At 41.5% G+C, this 27514-nt stretch overlaps 1 protein-coding gene across 2 annotated transcripts in view; it reads right to left on the bottom strand.

Moving 5' to 3' along the window:
* LOC137625488 (gamma-soluble NSF attachment protein-like) overlaps window positions 1-27514 on the bottom strand; it is a 196795-nt gene that overhangs the window by 28673 nt on the left and 140608 nt on the right. For both annotated transcript variants that reach the window (XR_011040860.1, XM_068356401.1), the window contains exons 7-8: window positions 22698-22810; window positions 8098-8244 (exon numbers count right to left, since the gene is read on the bottom strand). Coding sequence is in view for 1 of the 2 variants with exons in the window: in XM_068356401.1 (XP_068212502.1) it covers window positions 8098-8244; window positions 22698-22810 (260 nt within the window). In the remaining variant the exon portion in view is untranslated. The remainder of the gene's footprint in view (window positions 1-8097; window positions 8245-22697; window positions 22811-27514) is intronic.

Raw genomic sequence — 27514 nt, 5'->3', positions numbered from 1 at the left:
TCCTCTTGGTTTCCAACCAATCGCCTAACAGCCGTAAAGCTCTCTTGGATGAGCGAGAGAGAACGAGTTTTGTAAAGGCTGGCATGGCAGCAGGTACGCCTAAAACAAACTCAGACGGCGGCGAACGAGGAGCTACAGAGACAAAGTGTTCAGGAAACAACTCTTTAAAAATGAGCATGACTTTTTTAAAGTCCATAGATGGCGGAACTGCTCTAGGCTCATCAATATCTGAAGGATGATCCTCAGGCTGAGGGTCAGCAACGTCCTCATCCGAAAGTTCCTCATCTGATTACTGATGAGAAACAAGCAAAGGGGTTGGCAATGCTTGACACGCAGCGTCCGCCCGCACTGGTGCATAAGTGGCGGAGCAGGACGCAGCGTCCTGAAACTGCTGAACAGTCTGGGAACTGTCAACAACAACAGGTGCGTGAGGACGCACAGCGTCCACCCGAGACTGCTTAGACCGCCTGGGTTGTGCAGTCAAAACAACTCTAGGTTGCGAAGGTTGACGCACCGCGTCAAAACAAGTCAACTCTGATGGTTGGCGAACGTCCTGAACGTCACCAGGCGCATCAGCGAGTTGCCTAACGTCCACATGCGGCTGAAAATCCACACGAGACCGCATCGGGTGTGGTACAACCCCAACTGGTTGACGTGAGATGGCTACACCAACGTCAACAGGACGCACAACAGAACGCTTGGGTGGCTGAAGGCCAGGATCTCCATGAGATAAACGGCTAGGTTCAACGGAAACCTTCTCTGCGTTGTAGTCCTCCATAAGGGACGCAAGCTTAGACTGCATGTCCTGCAGTATAACCTATTTAGGGTCTACGGTAACGGGTGCGGTAACAGACGGGGTTAGCGTCTGAGACGGCACAACTTTGCCTTGCTTAGGCGGCGAGCAGTCATCCGATGACAGCAACGGGTCCGAACTGTCCCAATGACTACATCCAGGACGTTGGACCTGTCCTGAAGGGACCGACTTGCGTTTCAGAGGCCTAGAAACCTTGCTCCATGGTTTCTTGCGTGAAAAGCCTTCGGAAGACGAGGTAAAAATGGGCTCTCTCGTCTTATGGTAGGGGCGATCTTGACGAGATACGCCTGATACCATAGAGGGAACGTCTGTTCGCTGATCAAGGCCTCTCGAACCCATAAGTCGTACGACATTGCTTCTCCCCTGGGCTTGGGAGCTTGCAAGAGGTCCCGGACTAGGTGAACGACAGGCACGAACAGACGAACCCTCGGTCGCAACACTGTTCACAACACTTTGCGCACTAATCACTTTCCCACTTTCCGCCGTGGCACTATGGCACTTAAGTTCCTTCACGTCAGCCATGAGTTGATTACGGTCACTTGCTAACGCTTCAACTCTCCCCCAAGGCATGAATAGCACGTAACATGTCTTGCATAGACGGTTCCTGAGTGCTAGAAGGGGGGTTAGGAACAACCACTACAGGGGAAGGATTAGGTTCAGGGGCATGTGGAGAGGAAAAATCTACGGACCTAGATGAACTTCTCCTTACCCTATCTCTCTCTAGTCTGCGTGCATACTTATCATATTCGAGCCAATCGAATTCCGAAAGGCCCACGCATTCCTCACACCGATCTCCCAATTGACAGGTTTTACCCCGACAATTGGAACAAACAGTATGAGGGTCGAGAGAAGCCTTTGGAAGACGCCTATTACAGTCCCTAGCATTACACTTTCGAAATCTAGGTACTTGAGAAGGGTCAGCCATTTTGAATTAGTCAAAGAAAATTCCAAAAACAATCCAAGTCATCAACAAATAATCCGATTCAATAAAGAGTTCAAGAGTTTATGTTGAGGAAAAAACACCTGTACTGCGAAAGCTCAAACCAAAATAAAGTACTTCACCAAATATGATGGGAAAACTCCAGGTTCTACAGCGAGTATAAATACGTCTTGTCGTCAACGTCGACAGAGAAGAATTGAAGGTTTTGTTTACATACAAGAGTGGTATCTGGCCGACAGTTGGCGCTGGTGGGCACACCCGCAACCTGCATAGCGATCGCTCGCGAGTTTTTTGAGTATGTTGTCTGTCGAGCCGCAGAGTTGCAGCTATTATATATTCACCGGCTAAGTTAAATATTTAAAAATATTAGTATGATAACAGGGCTTTTAATAAGAAACTAAATCATATTCTTACTATGCATAGATTTTGTCAGCATTACTTGAAAAAAATAATTTTAGTTTTAAAAGAGCAGTGTTATTTTAGTAGAGAAAATTTTCCTGATATAGGCAGTAAAACTATGCCCATAGATGGAACATGAATCGTTATGGCGGTCAACTAGAAAGTAAGACACCGCTACTCGGGTAAGTCTCATATCTCTCACTCACATTGCAGTCACACCTCGCATTCTCTTATCCTTCAAACCAAGTTAATTCTACAAGTAATCATTGGAATAAACAAAAAATAAACAGAACACATTATCTAATTATCACCATAAGATTAGTTAAAATTTTTTTATAAAAATGCATAGAAGGATAACTTTGACATTAGTTACTCATTTTGAGGTAGAGATCCACCATCAAGGCTGCACCTTTCTAAACACTTTGTTCGGTACCAATAGAAGGAAGGTATGCAATTCAAGGTCTTGCCCAACCATGATAATGCCCCAGGACACCCAACTTCCATGCAGGTACTGCATTACAACATGAAAATTGTGTTCTTTCATTCCAACTCCACTTATTTTACTGATGTACCAGGGAGTAATGAACATTTTTAAGGCTCATTACAGCAGATATGTGATGGTGCCACTCCAAGCCAATGTGGATAACAATCCATCCCTCAGTCATGAAATACTGAAAGGGTTTCACGACGGCAGACTGTCTTTCATTTTGTAGGTGAGGAAATAATTCTAACTTCTAACCCCAGATGGAGTATGCTTGCTAGAAAGGTCTGTGGCATGACTGTGAAGGACTTTACAGGGTTCAGTCCAGATGCGGCCTTTATAAAGACAGTAAAGATAATACCCTTGGCTCTGATAGTGACAGCTGAAGGCTTCCAGGAACTGGCTGAGGAAGACATCATGGAGTTGCTTGATGAGTATGGAGAGGATCCAACTGAGGAAGACCTAGCTGAATTAGTCCATTCAGCAAGTGAGGAAGAGGAAGTAAAGAACAATGAACCTGACAGAGAGGATGAAAGCATTGCACTTGCAAAGTGGGGGAGATGTCAAAGATGCTGGAGACTGTGAAAAGTGTAGTATATTGCATGGACCCTTGAATGGTGAATGCCCTTAAATTCATGTGGATCATTGAAGAAGGTATTGTACCTTAGAAGGGCATGGATGAGATAAGAGTTAAGTGAAGCCGCTCCTTATCACAATGTTCCCGAGCTTTAGCATAAAATGACCACCACCTCCTTAAGCCCCAGAATCTCAACCACAAAGTGGGGGAATATGTCAAAGATGCTGGAGACTGTGAAAAGTGTAGTATATTGCATGGACCCTTGAATGGTGAATGCCCTTAAATTCATGTGGATCATTGAAGAAGGTATTGTACCTTAGAAGGGCATGGATGAGATAAGAGTTAAGTGAAGCCGCTCCTTATCACAATGTTCCCGAGCTTTAGCATAAAATGACCACCACCTCCTTAAGCCCCAGAATCTCAACCACAAACCTCTTCTCTGGTAACACCAGTGAAATTCCAACAAAACAGTGATGATGGTATTGATGAAACTCCTTCCCCTTTGTTTGCACCAGTAAGGCAAGATATTTTTTTTAGTATTTTTATAGCTTTTAAAATTACTTTAGGAATAAAATTAATAATAGAAAATATTTGTCACAGTAAAATACTGTACAGGAATGTTCAGTTTATACATTTGGAACAAAAAATGTTAAGTGTAATTATCTCATAATCCCAATTTTACTTATAGTACTGAACGATTGATATTTACTTGATTTTTTTATTTACAACAATGACGACTCGTCCACACAGACATGTTGCACTGCTCAGTTACATCCATCATTCACCCATTTGTTGTAGCCTAGTGGAAATGTCCCTGTCAATCTGCTGGAATGAGGTTTAAGACCCGCTCAAGCTTAATAGTTTCTTGTAGTGTCTGCAATTCCACCATCCTTGTGAGGCAACGATGGGGGGTTTGGGGAGACCATAGGTCTATCTGCTAAGTCATCATCAGCCACTGCCTGGCCCTCTCTGGTCCTATCTAGGGCACTGATCATATGTATATATTGTCAGTCTCTAGGGAAATTTTCCCTACAGCATTATTGCTGTCCCTTGCCTCTGCCATTCATGAGCAACATTTAAAACCTTAAACTGCACAGCTACCCCCCCTGATTTACCTTACCAATTGTGCATCTTTGCAGGATATCTGGTAAGCTACTCATACGTTAGACAATTTGTTTTAAATACTATACTGTACTATCCCTAGAGAGAGAATCTTTTTTCATAACTGTAATGCAAATTTAATTTTTTTTCATCATGCATTTATATTACATATCAAGTATTACTTAAACACACTAAGTATGAACTTCTATTAAAAATTTTTATTAAAATTTCTATGAAAAGGGTTTATCACTGAATAGTTTACATGTGTTAGACATAAAGTTATTAAGTATATTTGTTTGTTATTCATTGCTGCCATTGAAGGTAGTTCGAAAACGTTGGACTGTGTGCAGCAGTACTAACCGTAAGCGAAACTTTATTTAAATATTATCCGGATCTCTAAGGAATTTAATTTATGCTCCAGTTCATTCGAGGAAAGCGGATATTGTTATAGCCAATCATCTGAGTAGGAAAACTTGATTTCTTTAGAATTAGTGAGGGGAGCCAACATGGACATGGTTGCTACCTAGCTCACTAAGTAAGGTTTCTGCTCCCAAGTAGAAGATTCTTTGGCTTGTAAAGTGAATGCCACATTACAAAATTTGTCAGGTCTAGAATTTTATGCCTTCCCTCTAATATCAAAGATAATACAAGTTTGGATATCACACAAACACAACTGCAGAATGACCTTGATAACCCCTTTTTGGCCCTAGAGATGCAGGGTTCCCAGACCTGTGACCTTTCATGTCCAAAGTTCACACATTACTTTTCAGGACAAATTTTTTCAAACAATCTTTAATGCAACTTGCCAAACCCTAATGTGCTTCAGCTAACCACATGGGGACTATCCACTGTATTCTCCAAGACAAGGGATTTTTCGATACTCTAGAGTATCTAATGTAGGATGATAAAGAAAATCTACTAATAATTTGTTCCAAATACAATAACATATTTATTTTCACAGGCAAAGATCAAGGTGGTTTCAGTAACAAAAACCGGCCTAAGCAATATCGTTAAATTTCTGCGGTGTTTTATTTTATGATTAACTACCAATTTCAGCTTTTATAGGGTAAAGGTCAATGCTGTCAAAGTTCAGAAACATATTGGCCTAGATTTATTTTCTGCAAATATCATTGCAGAGGTCCTCAGGTCTTTCAATATTAAGAAACTGCTGTGATTAGATTTGTTTAGTGGAATTTAAATGTAGTTTCACAATATTTAAAAGGTCCAGAATATGAGCCACTGAAATAATCAGTCTTAAAAGTGCTTATGGCCAAGACCTTCTTGCTTGTAACTGACTTCAACCAAATGCATTGGTGAACTGCAGGCACTCCTCCAAACATGTTATAATAATAGTCTGTATTGAAAAATTTAATACTTAGTTTTCATTTATATAGCTTTCCTAATCCCATATTCATTATATCCCAGGTAATCTAATGATTTGTTTCTGACTGACAGCATGCCCTACTTCCTGTAGGGCACTGTGATGGTAGCATCAAAAAGTAGAGAATAGAAAATCAATAAAGCTGGTCAGTATGGCTAAAGACGAAACCCATAGTTTTCGAGATCCCTAGAACTTTAACTTAGAAGGTACTGTATAGAACCCGTATCTACAGAGCCGATGGGTACTGTATTATAGGTTTGGGACATGAATCTGAACTGTAAGAGATTACTGTTACATGCCCAATGTTATTGTAACCACACATTAGAAAAGAAGATCATATTTCAAAATGTATCTATATATATCTCGCCAGTCACTGATACAAAAGTGGAAACTGACAAAGGACAAGTGAATATGTAAAGGTGCAAGTTTTTTGTTCAAGTAACAGTCTGGCCTGTTTGGAGCATTGTGCAGCCCCAGTTCTATTCCTTTTCTGTCAAAGACTTTCCAGTCGAGATGGAATAAAAGGTTATGTTCCTCCAGTCTGTGATGTCCTTATGTAGTTTTTCATTAATTATATTTGTGTCCATCCCAAGTTTACTAAAGTTAGAATTTTTGTGATATTTTTTATGCCTTTGTTCGAATTATTCATTTTTTCGTGGTATTAATTTTGTTAAATATTATAGGACATGGTATTTTCTAATGATATTTTTTTCCATATAAATAGATAGATAGATATATATATATATATATATATATATATATATATATATATATATATATATATGTGTGTGTATATTTTAATTAGAAAGTTGAGATTTGTGCAAGTAGAAAATCTTACCGGAATGGAGCTGTTCCATTTTTTTAATAACTGGTCAGAGTACAGGTGGAATTGAGACAGTATATTAAATGATAGAGTGATAGGGAAATTCTAAGGCTCTCACTGTGTCAAGCTTGCCCAAAATAAAATCAAAGGGTGGTACCCATTTCTTTATATTATTTTTTCCTTTTTTCCCAAATCTCAGGGGCATTCCACTGTATTTTTGTGCAGAGCAAAGTTTTAGGGTGGTCGCTATTCTGAGTCACACTAAGAAGTCTGCGTACTACATCTGGATGCAGTCGGCAAAACCACTACAAAATGAAGTTTGCTGTCAATAAAACAGTTTTATCCCTTCTACAAAGATCCAAAGTTAAAAATAACTTCAAAACTAAAAATTTGCCATGGTCTTTATATATTTCTAATATAACTACCAAAGGGAATGGGTATTCAGAAGATAGGTCTCTGTCTACGATTAAAGCATTGAAAGTTTACTTGAATAGAACAGAACCCATTAGAGGGAGTATCCTTAATTTGTTTTGTGGAGTTAAGAATACCATATTGCCCTCTGCAAAAGTTGATTGTAGAGTATATTCTACCTCAAAGTTAAGAGTGCATAATATCAAGGGTGTGGCTACCTTTTCAACGTTATTGTAAATTTTATCATTAGAAAAGATATTAGCAGCAGGTGAGTTGTGTACCAGAACCAGTTTTTTGCCAAATGTTATATGAAAGAAGCTTGGATAACTTCTAAAGACTGTGAACCTGAGTCCTGTAGTCTCCACAGGGATGTGTTTAAAAAAAAAAATCAATGTATAAAATTTATAGATTAATTTGGTAATGTGTAGTTCATTTCTCAGTTTTATCAGGTTGTTTCAAGATTTTGTGGCATTTAGTTAAGAGACTTTTTAATCTACAGTATAGGTAAGAGATAGATAGATTAATTGGTTGGCTTTCTCAAAATCAAAGACCAATGTTTTATCAATACATATGATTAAGTGCTTTCTGTTATGAATGACAAAGAGAAGGAAGTATAAATAACCTTAACCATTCCAAATGTCAAGCTTATCATGGAATATTTAGTAAAGGTTTATGGGGGGTGAGATACATCAGGTTGTTTAAATCTTTTTAATCTAAAACTGATTTAATAGGCTCCCTTCTTTTTTCCTCGCTTACAAACTTCCTAAAGTGGGTGTTAGTCAGCATTGTGACTGGCAGGTATGATTAATCAAAGTCAATAGAATTTTGATGATAAATTTTGTCATTTTGACTTACATATTGAAGGGATGCTAGCAGATTCTATCTTCCTCCTCATAGAGGTCGATCAGAAACTGACGAGATGGGAGGGATATAGGGGAAAGAGAACTTTTATTTTTTTTTTTCTTATTTTGTAAGGTTGTAAAGCTCATGCCCGCGCTTCGAGGATACTGCAGGTAAGCATCGAAATAATAAAATTTTATTTTTAAAATTACCTTAATCAGAATAAGAAAATTTTTGTGTTGTGGAGAAAATTAAAATACTGTTAAACATAAAAAATGATCAATTGTATATGAGCACTTATATTTCTATTTACTAGAGTTTTTCACTTACCTGGCTACTCTTTGGTACTGGCAGACTCCTGGCAAGCTTAGCATATTCTACATCCATGTGCTTGATGAAAGATGAATTGAGGGCTTTTCGAGCCATGTCTCCGTCCTCTTCATCAAAAGCCTGAATCAGCATCTCTAAGGTCTGAACCTAAAATACAACATATTTCTGCATTACTTAAATCTAACCATGAAAAACTATTATATAATTTAAAATTAATTATTGAATGAGGATACATGGCACAGCATTCTTTCTTGTGAAAGAATTCTGCAATTGCGTTGTCAAGTTGAAGAAGTTTAGGGTTTTGTATATCATTAGCTAAAAATTATATTTTCATTATAAAATAAATTTTTGAATATACTTACCCGGTGAATATATAAATAGCTGACGTCTCCGACGGCCCGACAGATTCCAAAAAACTCGCGAGCGATCGCCGTGAAGGTTGCGGGTGTGCCCACCAGCGCCGACTATCGGCCAGATACCGCATATACTTCTCAACCACTCCAGTTCTTCTCAGTCCGCAGGGTCTCTATCGGGGAGGAAGGGAGGGCCTTTAATATTATATATTCACCGGGTAAGTATATTCAAAAATTTATTTTATAAGGAAAATATCATTTTTAAATATTAAACTTAGCCGGTGAATATATAAATAGCTGATTCACACCCATGGTGGTGGGTAGAGACCAGTATTATAACAATAAAGGCGTATATGCTCAAGAGTTTTTGACAAATATTTCATAAAAACAAACTTAAGTATAGGTACCTGGTAAGGAAGCTGACTCTGATGATTACTCTGCCTCATTAGTCCGCTTTCCTCACGAAGCCCAGCCATCCTCTCAGGATGCTAAAAGACTCCCAGGAGCTGTTATATCCAGGGCGAACACCCCTATAACAGGACCTCATCAATACCCTTAATCTGGGCGCTCTCAAGAAACAACACTTTGACCACCCGCCAAATCAAAAAGATTGCGAAAGACTTCTTAGTCTCCCGTACAACCCAAAATAAGATTAAAAATTTCAAGAGTAGATTAAAAGGATATTGGGATTAAGGGAATGTAGTGGTAGAGCCTTCACCCACTACTGCACTCGCTGCTACTTATGGTCCCAGTGTGTAGCAGTCCTCATAAAGAGTCTGGACATCTTTCAAGTAATAAGAAGCGAATACCGACTTGCCTCTCCAAAAGGTCGCGTCCATAATACTTTTAATGGATCTATTTTGCTTAAACGCTACTGAAGTTGCTATCGCTCTAACTTCATGAGCCTTGACTTTAAGTAAATTACGATCCTTCTCACTTAAATGAGAGTGTGCCTCCCGAATCAAAAGTCTAATAAAATAAGACCACGCATTCTTAGACATGGGCAAAGAGGGCTTTTTAACGGAGCACCATAAAGCCTCTGAACAACCACGTAGCGGTTTAGGTCTGGATAAATAAAATTTAAGAGCTCTAACGGGGCACAGCACTCTTTCAACTTTATTCCCCACAATCTCAGAAAGACTGGGGATTTCAAATGATTTAGGCCAAGGACGAGACGGAAGTTCATTCTTGGCCAAAAAACCAAGTTGAAGAGCGCATACTGCTTTATTAGTGGAGAAGCTGATGTTCTTGCTAAAAGCATGTATCTCACTAACCCTTTTAGCCGAAGCCAAGCTCACCAAAAAAAGTGTCTTGAGGGTAAGATCCTTCAGGGAGGCTGAATTTAATGGTTCAAACCTGTCTGACATAAGGAACTGTAGGACCATGTCCAAGTTCCAAGCAGGAGTCGAAATATGACGCTCCTTGGAAGTCTCAAAAGACTTAAGCAGGTCTTGGAGATCTTTGTTATTAGAAAGATCCAAACCCCTATGCCTGAAAACAGAAGCTAACATGCTTCTGTAGTCTTTAATGGTGGATGCAGAGAGGGAGCGACCGTTTCTCAGATAAAGCAGAAAATCCGCAATCTGCGCTACAGAGTCACTTGGAAGAGGAAATAGAGGAGGACTTGCACCAGTCTCTAAATACCTCCCATTTCGACTGATAGATCCTGATGGTAGAGGATCTTCTAGCCCTCGCGATCGCTCTAGCTGCCTCCTTCGAAAACCCTAGAGCTCAAGAGAGTCTTTCGATAGTCTGAAGGCAGTTAGACGAAGCGTGGGGAGGCTTTGATGAAATCTCTTTACGTGAGGCTGTCGCAAGAGATCCATCCGCAACGGCAGACTTCTTGGAACGTCTACCAGACATAGAAGTACCTCTGTGAACCACTCTCTCGCGGGCCAGAGTGGAGCAACCAACGTCAACCTGGTCCCTTCGTGAGAGGAGAACTTCTGCAGCACCTTGTTTAGGATCTTGAAAGGTGGAAAGGCATAAACGTCCAGGTGAGACCAGTCCAGCAGGAAAGCGTCTATGTGGGCTGCCTCTGGATCTGGAACTGGAAAGCAGTAAGTCGAGAGCCTCTTTGTCAGTGAAGTTGCAAAAAGATCTATGGTGGGTTGACCCCATGTCATCCATAGCTTCTCGCACACAGTCTTGAGCAATGTCCACTCCATGGAGATGACTTGTCCTCTTCTGCTGAGGCAGTCCGCCAAGACATTCATTTTTCCTTGCACAAATCTCGTCAAAAGAGAGATGTTACTTGCCTTAAATGGAGTTCCTTCTGATCCGTGGACCAAAGACCCGAGCATTCCAGACTGTCCAGTGGAGCTCCCTAACCCAAATCCGATGCATCTGAATACAACACATGGTTTGGGTTCTTGATCGCAAGAGAAAGACCTTCTCGAAGTCTGATGTTGCTGTCCCACCAAGTCAGACATGTCTAGACTGAGTTGGATATTGGGAAAGAGATACTCTCTAAGCCCTTCTCCGTGTTCCAATGGTTTAGGTGAAATTGGAGAGGGCGAAGGTTGAGTCTCCCCAGAGAGATAAACTACTCCAGCGATGAAAGAGTTCCCACGAGGCTCGTTCAAACTCTTACAGAGCAACTGTTTTTCTCTTGCAAGTGACGGACTTTTAACAGAGCTTGTTCCATTCTTGTGGGGGACGAAAAGGCCCGAAAAATCCGACACTGTATCTCCATTCCCAAATAAAGAATAGTCTGGGATGGAGTACTGTAAGTTACGACTTCTCTACGGTCACTATGAGATCTAGCTCCTTGGTTAGGTCTAATGTCCATTAGAGGCTCTCCAGACAGCGATTTAATGACGACGCCCTGATTAGCCAGTCGTCAAAATAAAGGGAGGCTCTGAATCCTCAAAAAATGTAGAAAGCTTGCTACATTTTGCAAGGGCCTTGTAAAAACAAGAGGAGCAGGAATGAGGCCGAAGCACAGTGCTCGAAATTGGTACATTACTTTCCCGTCCACAAACCTCAGATGTTGTTGAAAGTTTGGATGAATCGGGATGTGGAAGTATGCATCCTGAAGGTCGAGAGAGACCATCCAGTCGCCTTCCCTTACTGCTGCCAAGACAGATTTGGTAGTCTTCATCGTGAACTTTGTCTTGACAATGAACACATTGAGCGCACTTACATCTTAAGTACTCCTGCAGTGAACGTGGCTGCCAGATCATTGGAGCCATCCCTGATAGCCTTGTTCATGCATGACATAATTGTACAGCAATACATTGACAGCTGGAGAGACCTTCTTACTTAAGGCTCCCAGGGACCAATCCAACAAATAAAAACGTCAAACGCTCGAAAAAACTCCTAACAGGAGATGGTCTAGCTCTGAAGCAGACCAAAAAAAAAAAAAACTTGGAGCGTCTCATGGCTAGACGACGAGGAGAGTCCACTAGGCTTAAGAAGTCTCCCTGGGCAGAGGCAGGTACTCCCAAGCCGAGAACTTCTCCTGTGTCACACCAGACGCCCGAGCGAGAAGCTAATTAAGAAGGAGGAAAAGCAAAAGCAGATTTTCCTAAACTTCTCCTGGATTCCAACCAGTCTCCCAGTAAGAGCATGGCCCTCTTGGAAGAACAAGAGAGAACTGACTTCGTAAATGTAGGAGTCGAAGAAAGTCATGCCAAGAGTAAACTCAGACGGCGGAGCAGCCGTTACAAAACGAGTAGGACAAAATTTCACTAAAGAAATTCATAATTATAAAACAAGGGATTGTTGGACCACCCTAGGTTACTCCTCTTCTGAAAGACTCCCCAAAGGAACATTAGTTGAAAGGGGGTCATCAACTTCTTCAGAAGGCACATCATCTGATAAATCTAAAGTCTTGCGAGAAGGAGATTTATATTCAGAATGACGTGAAGGAAAAGCCTGACAGGCTACATCAACTTGTATATGAACAGAAGTTAAAGTTGGAGGGTCGATGTCACGTTGTGACTGCAGAGAATGTTATTCTACTACACGTCGTGACAGAAGTAACTGACGTTCAAACGTCCCGTAGTAACAGCGGTGACTGCTGTTCGATGCTATATCGTGACTACGATGACTGACCCTCGACTTCACGTCATGTCTACGGTGTCTACCGCTCAACGTCACGTCGTGACTGCGGTGTCTGCAGCTCAAAGTCACGCTGTGACTGCGGTGGCTGACGTTCAAAGCGATCAAAGTTACATCGAGATTTATGCTCCGCATCTCGTTTAACAGCAAAGCTGTCACTAGGGATAACGTCAGCGTGGCGTAACAAAGCTCGTTTAGAAGGTTGAAGACCCGAATCACGTATCCCAGAACCGCGACGTACAAAAAGCAAAGAATTCTTTCACACAGGAACAGGATCGAAAGCTTCTATAAAGAAGAAAGCTTTAACAGCATATCTTGCAAAACACTTAACTTCGGATCAACCTGTGACTGCGGTGGCTGACGTTCAAACGTCACGTAGTAACAGCGGTGACTGCTGATCGATGCTATATCGTGACTACGGTGACTGACACTCGACGTCACGTTGTGTCTACGGTGTCTACCGCTCAACGTCACGTCGAGTCTGTGGCAGAAACTTCTGTACATGAACGTCATCGCTATGAACGGGACTCTTATGATGACTACAGCTAGGACGTTGAACTTGTTCTGAAGGAACTAATAAACGTTTCAACCGTCTCGAAACCTTACGCCCAGGCTTTTAAAGAGACGAATCATCGGAAGACGAGGAGAAACTTCGTTTCTCCGTCTTATGGCAAGGACGTGCTTGACGAGCAACGTCTGATACCTTTGAGGGAACGTCTGTTCGTTGGTTTACACTCCTCACTCCCTTAGGTCCTACGACATTCCTTCTCCCTGGTGCAGGGGAGCCTGAAAGAGGTCTCGGACTAGGCAAGTGACAAGCACGAACAAACGAACCCTCCGCAACACAGACCATGTTTTTTGCACTTACTTCACTGATATCGCATTTTTTAATAATTTCACATTAGACATGAATAAAACTGATTTCTACCTGAAGCACGCAATTCTCCCTTAAATCAAAAGGTTAGAATTGCGAAATGAGTCGTATAATGTAAGCACATTAGTACAAAATGAAACACACATGCAAAAATCAATAAACATATGCATATATATCGAATAAAACGGAAATATATAAAGTTAAAAAGATCAGTGACTGGGGATGAGACTAAACACTAGTTCACTAAGGACTACGTTTCCAATCTCTCACCGTACAGTGCCTTGGGAAGAGAATAAAAATTAAACGTTTTATCCTCTCTCCCCGTACAGAGACTTGGGACGAGAGTAAATGAATCGAGAACAACGTTACTCGCTCCCAAACTCCTTGTACAGAGACTTGGGACGAGAATAAAGATCGGATCGTTCTCTCTTTCTCTCTCTCTCTCTCTCTTGGGACGAGAATAAAGATCGGATCGTTCTCTCTCTCTCTCTCTCTCTCTTTCTTGGGACGAGAATAAAGATCAGATCGTTCTCTCTTTCTCTCTCTCTCTCTCTCTTGTCACTCACAAGAGAAAGGCCCACTCACTCTTCGTCAATAACAGGTTATTTGACTAAAGGAAAAAACTGAAAGGACTAAGAAAATGAAAATTAACATGTTCCTTTAAATTAGTATCTAAAAAACTTCAGTTTGAAAGAAGAATGAACAAAACGTCAAAATCGATTTACTCTTTCTGCAAAGTGAAACCGTGATTCTCTCTTTCTCTATCGTAACGATAGAGCGCAAACTGCGTAGCATAAATAAACCAAACGTTAGTTCATCTTTGAAAAACAGCACGAAGACTATTCAAAGGATAAATTTCTTAAAATATTCTCTAAAAATATTCATCTCATCACTCTTACAGACCAACTGTTTTTATCTAAACAAACATAAAAGTTGAATGGGCTCAACGTTGTTTAACTCCGTTTTCCAAGTCAGGACCGCCTACAAAGAATAGGTAAAGGCCGCATATAAACAAAAACATAAAATTTATCTCGATGTTTAGTATAAATGGAAAGCTAATCGAAGAGGCCTAATAAAGGCGGGTGAGATATAAAATATATAGAGGTAAATCTATAAATATCAACAATAATTTATAAAGTGATAAAATAATTACTAAAAGCCTTTAACACACTTCCGTACACTGAGGGAAGGGTCGGCCATCTTTTCTCTATGGAAAAACCAGAGCGAGATTAAAAAAGCAAGGGCAAAAAACTTTTCCTCTCCTTTCAAAAGCATTTCTTTCGAAGATAGTATTGAATAATCCAACACGGCGAAAGCAATAAAACCAAAACCAAGTACTTCACCAATTCGGTAGAAAACTCGAGGCCTAGAGTGAGCGGAACCAATGTTGTCGGTGACACCGACAGAGAAGAACTGGAGTGGTTGAGAAGTATATGCAGTATCTGGCCGATAGTCGGCGCTGGTGGGCACACCTGCAACCTTCATGGCGATCGCTCGCGAGTTTTTTGGAATCTGTCGGGCCGTCGGAGACGTCAGCTATTTATATATTCACCGGCTAAGTTTAATATTTAAAATATAACCCTATTTGGAAAAGCAGGTTGCTATAAGTCCAAGGGCTTCAACAGGGAAACAGCTCAGTGAGGAAAGGAAACAAGAAAACTGATAGAATAGTGTGTTTGAACATAGGAAAAGTGGTAAAGTAACCCAATAAAAAGTGGCAGTAGCTAAATGCCTATAGTGCAACTCATGAGGTCGACTGATAGTACTACTGTTTTATGGATCAAGTTTCTAATTTTATTGCCACATTAATAATACACAAATATCACAAGTTTTAAGTAATTAGTATTTTTCATAACTAACACTAATACAGTGGAACCTCTACATACGAATTTAATCCGTTCCAGAACCAACTTCGGATGTAGAAAATGTTCGGATGTCGAAACGAATTTTCCCATAAGAATACATGGTAATTCATTTAATTCGTTCCTCACCCTAAAAACCCATAATAAATCCTTAATAAATGGCTACACATAATTACGCATAACAATAACATAACTGCATAATATGAAAGAAGCATGTAAAAAAGATAAATATAAAGAAATAATGAATAAAAAATGTGTTTTATTGTCACTTTACCTTAGAGACAGGCCAACGCAGGTGTAGGATTTGCTACCCATGAGGAGACGGACGATCGGCGAGAAGGTAGACATGGTGTTAACATGTTCTTTAAATAAATACTCTCTCTCTCTCTCTCTCTTGTTCTTCTTCACTGTTAGTGTTAGAGACGTCTATTAATTTTTTTTTCTGAGAGAGAGAGAGAGAGAGAGAGAGAGAGAGAGAGAGAGAGAGAGAGAGAGAGAGAAGAGAGAGAGAGAGAGAGATTAAACAAAAATGAGATTAAACAAAAATGTGTTGTGTACATATGATTTTTACCAGCGTTAACGAGTTGAAAGACAGTTAAATGTAACTAAAAAAACAATATCAGCGAATCTGAATTCCTTTATTAACTAAAACAAATATTGATACAAACACACTCGTGTGCGTATCCGCAAACACACACACACACGCACAAGGAGACACGATCGGTGAGGAGGTAGAGATGGTGACTACGATAACATACCGTAACTTACACTACGGAAATTTTAATCTAACTAAGCTTATTTATTTTTTTATTTTATTTTTATATTTCATATTTTTCACATTTTTTTCTTTTGATTTTTTATTTTCATCACTTTCAGTGACGAGTTACGGTATGTTATCGCAGTCACCATCTCCCTCCTCCCTGACCGTCTCTCTTACTGCGTAGCAAAATTCTTGCACCTGTGTGTGTGTTTGTGCATACGCACACGAGTGTGTTTGAATCAATATTTGTTTTAGTTAATAAAGGAATTCAGATTAGCTGTTATTACTTTCTTAATTTCATTTAATTGTTTTTCAACTCGTTGACGCAGTTAAAAATCATATGTACTCTAAACACATTTTTGTTTAATCTCTCTCTCTCTCTCTCTCTGTCTCTCTCGGAAAAAAAATAATAGACGTAGACGTATCTAACACTACAACAGCGAAGAAGAAAGAGAGAGAGAGAGAGAGAGAGAGAGAGAGAGAGAGAGAGAGAGAGAGAGAGAGAGAGAGATTTTATTTAAAGAACATGTTAATGCTATGTTTAGAGAGAAACAGAAAAAGAGAGAAGTCTTATTTAAAAGAGCTTGTTAACGCTATCTTGGTTTTCTTTGCTTCACTTTTTTCTTTCTTTCTATTCATCACGCTGGCCCTTCTCACAAATGATCGTTGCCAACAATCTCTTTGTCCTTTATCCCTATCAATAAGAGGCGCTCTATCTCTTCCAGGGTATTGCTACGATGTCTTGTAATAATGGTGATCCCCTTCGATGGTTATTTGCTTTAATGGCTGCCTTCAGCTTGATGATCCTCGAGATCATAGGCCTATTCCGGCCATATTGTTTAGCCATACAGTATCACTCACATGCACACTGCTCTCATGTTTTTCTATAATTTCTTGCTTCAATTCTAATGAAAGAATTGCCTTCTTCCTGTACTGAAACTTAGCTTCTTAGGCACCATGATTATAGGTAAAATCACAAAGGAAATGTGAGAAAAGGAAGAAAATAAGCACTGTTAATAACAGACCAAACAGAGGACAACCACATGATACACACAAGAACAGAGAACTGAGCACTCGACACTCAATGGCGTAATGTTTACTTCGTGTGTCGAAATAAAATTCGGGTGTAGAGTCAAAAATTTGCTCAAATTTTACTTCGGATGTTGGAAAATTCGGATGTAGATACGTTCGGATGTAGAGGTTCCACTGTATCACAAATTTTAAGTAATTTGTATTTTTCTTTACTATAAAAACCTGAGACCTTAGAGTATGATTTCAGAAGCTGGAATTTTTAACAAGGTAAATATCATTGATCAACAAGTGGTGGGGAAGCTCTGCTGACCTGACAGGTAGAGCAACCTCACTTTAACCTTTGGCCTAGACAGGCCGTGATATTTAAAGGTCTCAGGTTTGCATAATTAAGAAAAATAAAAATTACTTGAAATGTGTGATTTGTTCTTACGTGTGATACAAACATTTAATAGGAGACGTATTCTAAGGATAGAAGAATTCCCAGTGACCAAAAGTGGCATGGTAAATTGACCCTGGAAATGTCAATGAACTTTAGTCCTAAGGAGGTGTGAAAGTCATTACTCCTGTCAACCCCCTAACTTTCTGTGCATAGGGATGCAACAGGACCAAGAGTAGGCCATTACCATTAATGGTATGTCGATGAAGAATCTATCACAGGATATGCTGTCCAGTTCATATAATTATAAGATAAATGTGTATACAACAGGTCTATCCATCTGGATGGGGGGAAATACTTCATTGGAATTAAAAATTGCAAAGAAAAGTTGCTCTGGTACATCGCTTACCTGCACCTAACATCCAATTTAGTAACATAATGGTACTACTGCTGTCCCCTCTTGGAAAGGAAGAACTTCCAGTCGAGTTTACCTCTATCTCTAAACTTACGTTGAAACTGTTATCTAAAACGAGATGCTACTTGTTCTGTGAGGGAGCTGGGTTCACTACTCTACTTGTTGAGCGGCTACCACCAGTTCTAAAAATAAGTATCCTGGGATCAGGGGTTACATTTCAGGAGGTAGTGGGCAGTGAAGGGTGTCTGGCATACCAGACTCTGGCCTTCATGACATACGCCACGGACGGAATCTTTATGAAGGCTAAGGTTGAGGCGATACGGTACTCTTTATTTCGTGTGCCCTCCTCCTCTAGTGTCCACCTCCTTGCACATCATCCAGTGCATAGGAGTGTCTGATGGTTTTCCCGAAACCATGCCGAGATCGGTCCCTTAACCTTCCCAGAACTTGGGAAAAGTCTGGTTCTCAGGTCTGAATTACCTTGTTCTTTTTTGAGTTATCATCTTAACTGCCCTCCCAGGACAAAGCAGCAAATAGTCTCAATTTCTAGTTCATTCCTTAAGGGAGGAGATGGAGAAGGTCTTGATCCTAGGATCCTGAATCAGTTGGTTCTGCGTTCTTTCCCAGGACTGCGGGGTAAATGAGAAAGTGATCATATGACCGACAGCATTTGAAATGCTGTGTAACGTTCTGACTTTGCTGAAATTGAGGCAAGCAGGAACAGTCCTAAGTGCCAACGACCCCCTTTGAGAAGTTCGTAGGGGGTTCTCCAGAGGTCCAAGGACATTTGTGATGTCATATTAAGGAGGTAGAAGTTCCTTTGGATGACAAGGCTGTTCGGAGCTCCTTGGAGCATGGATAGTTTCCACGAGGTGGTAATGCTTTAGCCCTTCAGTCTGAGTACCTACCTCAAGGCAGAGTGATAGCCCTTTCCCACGGTGACTGAGAGGTGTTTCTCCCGGTGAAGTCCCATCCATATACCAAGGCACCTCCCCCAATTTTGGGGGGTAGCCGACACCAACAATGAAACAAAACAAAAAGGGGACCTCTACTCTCTATGTTCCTTCAGCCTAATCAGGGACTCAACCGAGTTCAGCTGGTACTGCTAGGGTGCCACAGCCCAACCTTCCACATTTCCACCACAGATGAAGCTTCATAATGCTGACTCCCCTACTGCTGCTACCTCCGCGGTCATCTAAGGCACCGGAGGAAGCAGCAGGGCCTACTGGAACTGCGTCACTATCGCTCGCCATTCATTCCTATTTCTAGCACGCTCTCTTGCCTCTCTCACATCTATCCTCCTATCACCCAGAGCTTTCTTCACACCATCCATCCACCCAAACCTTGGCCTTCCTCTTGTACTTCTCCCATCAACTCTTGCATTCATCACCTTCTTTAGCAGACAACCATTTTCCATTCTCTCAACATGGCCAAACCACCTCAACACATTCATATCCACTCTAGCCGCTAACTCGTTTCTTACACCTGTTCTCTCCCTCACCACTTCGTTCCTAACCCTATCTACTCGATATACACCAGCCATACTCCTCAGACACTTCATCTCAAACACATTCAATTTCTGTCTCTCCATCACTTTCATTCCCCACAACTCCGATCCATACATCACAGTTGGTACAATCACTTTCTCATATAGAACTCTCTTTACATTCATGCCCAACCCTCTATTTTTTACTACTCCCTTAACTGCCCCCAACACTTTGCAACCTTCATTCACTCTCTGACGTACATCTGCTTCCACTCCACCATTTGCTGCAACAATAGACCCCAAGTACTTAAACTGATCCACCTCCTCAAGTAACTCTCCAACCTTGCACCACCTTCCCTTCTCGTACATCTCATAACCTTACTCTTACCCACATTAACTCTCAACTTCCTTCTCTCACACACCCTTCCAAATTCTGTCACTAGTCGGTCAAGCTTCTCTTCTGTGTCTGCAACCAGTACAGTATCATCTGCAAACAACAACTGATTTACCTCCCATTCATGGTCATTCTCGTCTACCAGTTTTAATCCTCGTCCAAGCACTCGAGCATTCACCTCTCTCACCACTCCATCAACATACAAGTTAAACAACCACGGCGACATCACACATCCCTGTCTCAGCCCCACTCTCACCGGAAACCAATCACTCACTTCATTTCCTATTCTAACACATGCTTTACTACCTTTGTAGAAACTTTTCACTGCTTGCAACAACCTTCCACCAACTCCATATAACCTCATCACATTCCACATTGCTTACCTATCAACTCTATCATATGCTTTCTCCAGATCCATAAACGCAACATACACCTCCTTACCTTTTGCTAAATATTTCTCGCATATCTGCCTAACTGTAAAAATCTGATTCATACAACCCCTACCTCTTCTAAAACCACCCTGTAATTCCAAGATTGCATTCTCTGTTTTATCCTTAATCCTATTAACCAATACTCTACCATACACTTTTCCAACTACACTCAACAAACTAATACCTCTTGAATTACAACACTCATGCACATCTCCCTTACCCTTATATAGTGGTACAATACATGTACAAACCCAATCTACTGGTACCATTGACAACACAAAACACATATTAAACAATCTCACCAACCATTCAAGTACAGTCACACCCCCTTCCTTCAACATCTCAGCTTTCACACCATCCATACCAGATGCTTTTCCTACTCTCGTTTCATCTAGTGCTCTCCTCACTTCATCTATTGTAATCTCTCTCTCATTCTCATCTCCCATCACTGGCATCTCAACACCTGGAACAGCAATTATATCTGCCTCCCTATTATCCTCAACATTCAGCAAACTTTCAAAATATTACGCCCACCTTTTCCTTGCCTCCTCTCCTTTTAACAACCTTCCACTTCCATCTTTCACTGTCTCTTCAATTCTTGCGCCAGCCTTCCTTACTCTCTTCACTTCTTTCCAAAACTTCTTCTTATTCTCTTCATATGACTGACCCAATCCCTGACCCCACCTCAGGTCAGCTGCCCTCTTTGCCTCACATACCTTGCGCTTTACTTCCACATTTTTCTCTCTATATTTTTCATACTTCTCTATACTATTACTCTGCAGCCATTCTTCAAAAGTCCTCTTTTTCTCTTCCACTTTTACCTTCACTCCTTCATTCCACCATTCACTGCCCTTCCTCATGCTGCCTCCAACAACCTTCTTGCCACATACATCACTTGCAATCCCAACAAAATTTTCTTTTACTAACTTCCCGGTGAAGTGAGACTAAGAAATCAGGAATTGCTTGCAGAAATGCTCTGACCGAAGATCCAGTCTACAACATTAATTGCAGATGAGGGCCCGCTTCCCCTGATAAACTGCTGCAGAGGATCTATGCAGATATCCAGACAACTTTTTACAGTGCCTCAAGTATACCTTCAGTTCAGTGGGAATGCTGGATAAAAGCCCTGTTTGGTAAGAGGGACTTCTCAGAGTTGTGGAATACCTACAAGTGCAGCTGACAAGAGGAAACTGGGCCACTAGGGTAGCTCTCACGATACCCCAATGATGAGAATCTGCAGATGGTGAACTATTTGCCTTGTGGCCTCTTAGAAGCCTCCAGGTTTATCCTTATGTTCAGGGTCTACAACAATGTGTTAATGACCCAACAAAATAAGGCAGAATGGCAGAAAAGCATAAGCACACAGGAGGCTTCATAATCATCATCTCTTCCCACGCCCATTGACGCAATGTGCCTCAGTTAGATTTCGCCAGTCATCTCTATCTTGAACTTTTAATTCAATACTTCTCCATTCATCATCTCCTACTTCATGCTTCATAGTCCTCAGCCATGTAGGCCTTGGTCTTCCAACTCTACTAGTGCTTTGCGGAGCCCAGCTGAAAGATTGGTGAGCTAATCTCTTAATCTCTCTTGGGGGGTGAGAAGAGCATGCCCAAACCATCTCCATCTACCCCTCATCATGTCTCATCCCCATATGGCACTCAAGTAATCTCTCTTATAGTTTCATTTCTAATCCTGCCCTGCCATTTAACTTCATCAGCTTCAAGTATATCAATCAAATTATTCCCTTCATATCTCCTATTCATAAACTCACTAAAGTGTTCCATCCAACGTGTCCTTCATTTTCTGTAGCCATAACAAAGACATCTCTCTTTGGATGGGCAAAGAAGAAGAGAGATGGCTCAGTTATAGCATCAGAAAACGAAGAAAAACAACGTAGGATGGCACACTTTAGTGAGGTTATGAATAGGAGATATGAAGGGAATAATTTGAATGATATACCTGAAGCTGATGAAGACCTTGATAAGCCCCGGAGGCTTCAGAAAAGTTGAAATGTGTCCTCCATCACTGCTGTCAACACAGGGAAATTCTTGTTCAGGTATGTTGTTAACAAGTTTATCTATCATTGGCAAATATATGAGAGAGAGAGAGAGAGAGAGAGAGAGAGAGAGAGAGAGAGAGAGAGTGTGTGTGTGTGTGTGTGTGTGTCAGAACAAATAAAAGATTCTTACAATATTGGCCACATAAAAAAAGACATGCTATGGGTTATAGTTACACTTAGAGAGAGAGAGAGAGAGAGAGAGAGAGAGAGAGAGAGAGAGAGAGAGAGAGAGAGAGAGAGAGAGAGAGAGAGAGAGAGAGTGAGTGAGTGAGTGAGTGAGTGAGTGAGTGAGTGAGTGAGTGAGTGAGTGAGTGAGTGTGTGTGTGTGTGTGTGTCAGAACAAATAAAAGATTCTTACAATATTGGCCACATAAAAAAAAGACATGCTATGGGTTATAGTTACACTTATTATGAAGAAAGATTGCATCTTAGTTTTGTATTCAAGTACAAAAAACATTATACTTCAATATTGAAAAGAAAGTTAACATACTTCTTCTACTTCACAATATGATCCCCATTCACGGTAGGCTTTCTCTGCAGCTACTGGATCTCCTCTGGCGAGCTGCACTAAAACCAAAGCTACAGTCAGTCGGCCAATGAGAGCTGAAAGTGAAGACACAGTGTTAAACAAATATACTTCTGAATTCTATGGTTTCATTGATTTCTAGATTTCTATGGTAAAATACTAGTTATTGTGATCTTTTAAAATTTTACTGACAATAAATATAACCTTAATTTGACATACAGTAAGTAAAGTACATATACCAAGGCACAAATTGGGGTATAACATAAAAAACAAAACAAAAATAATAAATTCGTAGATAATTTGTATTTTTCCTAACTATACAAACCTTAGCTATTTAATAGGGGTATTACTTTCGGGGTAGTTGAAATGACGAGCCATTAATTTTTAACAAGGGTTTACAACCCACAACGCTAGTTAGCGGGGGTAGGGAGGGTAGCTTGCTACCGTTCCCCCTCACACACCTGTGATTGAGCTCACTTTGCTTGGAGGTACGACTTCAAGGGGGATACGGCTGGCGGGCAAGTTTGGTTAAATAGCTAGAGTTTGTATAGTTAGGAAAAATACAAATTATCTACGAATTTGTCATTTGTTCTGTAACTGGAATACAAACCATGCTATTTAATAGGGGTGACTCACCCAATAGGAAGGGTCGACATCCCAACCAATCTGGCTTTTGGGCTTTGCCTTGGGGCTCTTTATCCGAGTGTGTTAGCACTCAAGAAATAAGGAGCACCTGCACCTCGCTAAAACCTTGCTATGCAAGGTCTGCAGCCTACGCAAACTGTGTGTGTGAAGGTACTGTATGTAGAAGTGTGACTCGTCCTAGAAAGTTCAATACCAGCTCGTCAGGGTATGGGGACGTAACAGTATTAATCTTAATACTAGGAACACAAGGGAGCATGGTTTACCTGCAGTGATTTGAGGTCAGCTATGCAGAGAACCCAGGATGCTGCTTTCCCCAAAAGAGGGGATGATGAAAAAAAGAATATGGTCCAGTCAAACCTTTTCATTCATGCATACTAAAACCGGGTAACAATGCCCTCAACCTTCTGCTACTTGTCCAATAAGGAGCTTGAGGCTTTAAACTAGCTGTTGTGCAGCCACCACAGGACCGATAGAAAATGTATCTAGTGTCCTGTGGGTCATGTCTTGCAGGTAGTGGGATGTGAACGTGTTCTGTCGTTTCCACACCCCAGCTTGAAGAACCTGCGTCACTGAAAAATTTCTTTTGAAGGCCAGGGACGTAGCTATGCCCCTGACATCATGTGCTCTAGGGCGACGTGATGGAGGAGGGTCTGGATTTAGTGCAAGGTCAATGACCTGTGAATCCATGCTGAGATGGTGTTCTTGGTGACCCTCCTCTTAGTCCTGCTGGTGCTGATGAATAGTGCTGGCACACGAGGACGGGCTGCGGCTGTTCTCTTGAGGTACAGCCTTAAGCTCCTTACTGGGCATAGTAAGAGATGGTCTGGGGCATCTGTTACAGTACGGAGACTAAAAATCCGGAAGGAGTCGAATCGAGGATCCGCTACTCCCGGGTTCTGAGTCCTAGCAATAAACTCGGGGACGAAGCTGAACGTTACCTCTCCCCATCCCCTTGAATGGGCGATGTCATATGAGAGACCATGAAGTTCGCTGACTCGTTTGGCCGAGGCCAAAGCTAGCAGAAACACTATCTTCCAAGTCAGGTGGCGATCAGATGCCTGGCGTAATGGTTCATAGGGAGGTCTCTTAAGAGACCTGAGAACTCGAACCACGTTCCATGGGGGAGGTCTCACTTCCGACTGGGGGCAGGTAAGTTCATAACTCCATATGAGTAGAAAAAGTTCTAGCGATGAAGAAATGTCCATTCCTTTCAGTCTGAAGGCAAGGCTTAAGGCTGAGCGATAGCCTTTCACTGCCGAGATTGATAGGCGCATTTCTTCACGCAAACAAACGAGGAACTCCGCTATTGCTGGAATAGTGGCATCAAGTGGAGAGATACCCCTTCTATGACACCAACCACAGAAGACTTTGCCTGGTAGACTGCTGCTGATGATTTCCGCAAATGTCCAAACATCCTGATTGCAACTTGTTGCGAAAATCCTCTCTCAGAGAGGAGATGCTGGATAGTCTCCAGGTGTGAAGTCGTAGCGAGGCTACGGCTTGGTGGAAGTTGTTGGCGTGTAGTTAAATGGGTAGATTGTGTCGTGGAGGGAGTTCTCTTGGAGGTTCCGTTAGGAGTTGCAGAAGGTCTGGGAACCACTCTGCGTGATGCCATAGCGGAGCTATGATGGTCATTGAAAGATTGATTGATGTTCTGGTCTTGTTGAGTACCCTCCTCATCAGGCAGAACGGGGGAAAGGCGTAAACGTCGATGTTGTCCCACCGTTGTTTGAAAGCATCTTGCCGGAGAGCCTTAGGATCTGGGACTTGGGAACAGTACAGCGGGAGCCTGAAGTTCAGGGCCGTTGCAAAGAGGTCCACAATCGGAGAACCCCACAAGGTCAGGACTTTGTTGGCTACTAGATGATCCAAAGACCACTCGATAATTACTATCTGAGATGCTCTGCTCAGGTTGTCGGTGAGCCCATTCCTTTTGCCTGGAATGAAGCATGCCGATAGTGGTATCGAGTGGATTTTGGCCCATCTCAGTACCTCTACTGCTAGATGGAATAGTTGCCACGAAAAAGTACCTCCTTGCTTGTTGATGTAGGCCACTACTGTAGTGTTGTTGCTCATCACCACCACAGAGTGACTTGCCAGGTACTGTTAGAACTGCTGAAGGGCCAGGAAGACGGCCTTCATCTCCAGGAGATTTATGTGGAGGTACTTTTCTGACTCTGACCAGAGGCCTGAGGTCGTGTGGTGCAGCACGTGGCCCCCCCCCCCCTTTTTTTGAAAAGTTCTGAAAACAGCATCAAATCCAGGGGAAGACAAAAAGATCCACTCCCTTTCGTAGATTCTCGTCTGTCACCCACCACTGGAGGCCTGTCAGTTCCACAGGTCCCATGGGGATCTGGTTGTCCGGGGAGTCGTATGTCTGATTCCACCGGGACTTGAGTTGCCACTGGAGGGATCTCATCCAGAGGCGACCATTGGGAACTAGACGGGCCAGGGATGAAAGGTGACCGAGGAGACGTAGCCACGATTGGGCTGGAAGTTCTTCTCGTCTGAGTAAAGGTCTTGCGACCTTTCTCAGCCTTGCTATCCTGTCGTCTGACGGGAAGGCTTTGTGGAGAGTGGTGTCTATTATCATGCCTAATAGGCCGTGGGGCATGCTGACAAAAGATGCCTAAATAATGAAGTTTAATTGACCCTCCTCGCAACTACCTGAAAACACTTGTTCTAATGTAATTTTGGGGTGCTCTTTCCAAAAATGCAATGTTCTCCTCTGTAAAGTTGCACATTAACCCACTACAGGCGAAATACATTAACCTATGAAATTCACATTTTCTCCACTGAAGGAATATTTTTTTCACAATTTCTGTCCATGGTTTACCAAAAAGGATATCTTAAAAGAAAGACTATGATATTAAGATAAGTATACAATTATATAGACATTTTATTTTTTTACAAATTACATAATATAGTTTTAAAAAATGAGTCTTCTTCTCTATCAGGGAATATGCCTAATGCTGATACAGTTTCCGTTTGTGCTAGATGAAAAGTGGTTTTTTTTTTTTTTTTTTCATTTAAAGTAACTTTTTGTAAAAGAAATTTTTCTTAAAATCAAAATTGTTAGTAATGTCCATTTCAGTCCATGCTCATGCTCAACCTCATGCTAAAAATCGTGCCTGATTATAATAATTTTCAACTTACTCATAGCTCGCCTTCCTCGTTAATGTCATCAGAATCGGTGTCTTGTATCAAGCTATCTTCATCTATATATATATATATATATATATATATATACATATATATATATACATATATATATACACATATATATATACACATATATATATACCAAAGGCACCTCCCCCAATTTTGGGGGGTAGCCGACATCAACAAGAAACAAAAACAAAAAAGGGGACCTCTACTCTCTACGTTCCTCCAGACTAACCAGGGACTCAGCCGAGTTCAGCTGGTACTGCTAGGGTGCCACAGCCCAACCTCCCACATTTCCACCACAGATGAAGCTTCATACTGCTGAGTCCCCTACTGCTGCCACCTCCGCGGTCATCTAAGGCACCGGAGGAAGCAGCAGGGCCTACCGGAACTGCGTCACAATCACTCGCCATTCATTCCTATTTCTAGCATGCTCTCTTGCCTCTCTCACATCTATCCTCCTATCACCCAGAGCTTTCTTCACACCATCCATCCACCCAAACCTTGGCCTTCCTCTTGTACTTCTCCCATCAACTCTTGCATTCATCACCTTCTTTAGCAGACAGCCATTTTCCATTCTCTCAACATGGCCAAAACCACCTCAACACATTCATATCCACTCTAGCCGCTAACTCATTTCTTACACCCGTTCTCACCCTCACCACTTCGTTCCTAATCCTATCAACTCGAGATACACCAGCCATACTCCTCAGACACTTCATCTCAAACACATTCAATTTCTGTCTCTCCATCACTTTCATTCCCCACAACTCCGATCCATACATCACAGTTGGTACAATCACTTTCTCATATAGAACTCTCTTTACATTCATGCCCAACCCTCTATTTTTTACTACTCCCTTAACTGCCCCCAACACTTTGCAAACTTCATTGACTCTCTGACGTACATCTGCTTCCACTCCACCATTTGCTGCAACAACAGACCCCAAGTACTCAAACTGATCCACCTC

The sequence above is a fragment of the Palaemon carinicauda genome, chromosome 2, assembly GCF_036898095.1.
Source record: "Palaemon carinicauda isolate YSFRI2023 chromosome 2, ASM3689809v2, whole genome shotgun sequence".
Lineage (NCBI taxonomy): Eukaryota > Metazoa > Arthropoda > Malacostraca > Decapoda > Palaemonidae > Palaemon > Palaemon carinicauda.
This window is presented reverse-complemented; position numbering and strand designations above follow the sequence as displayed.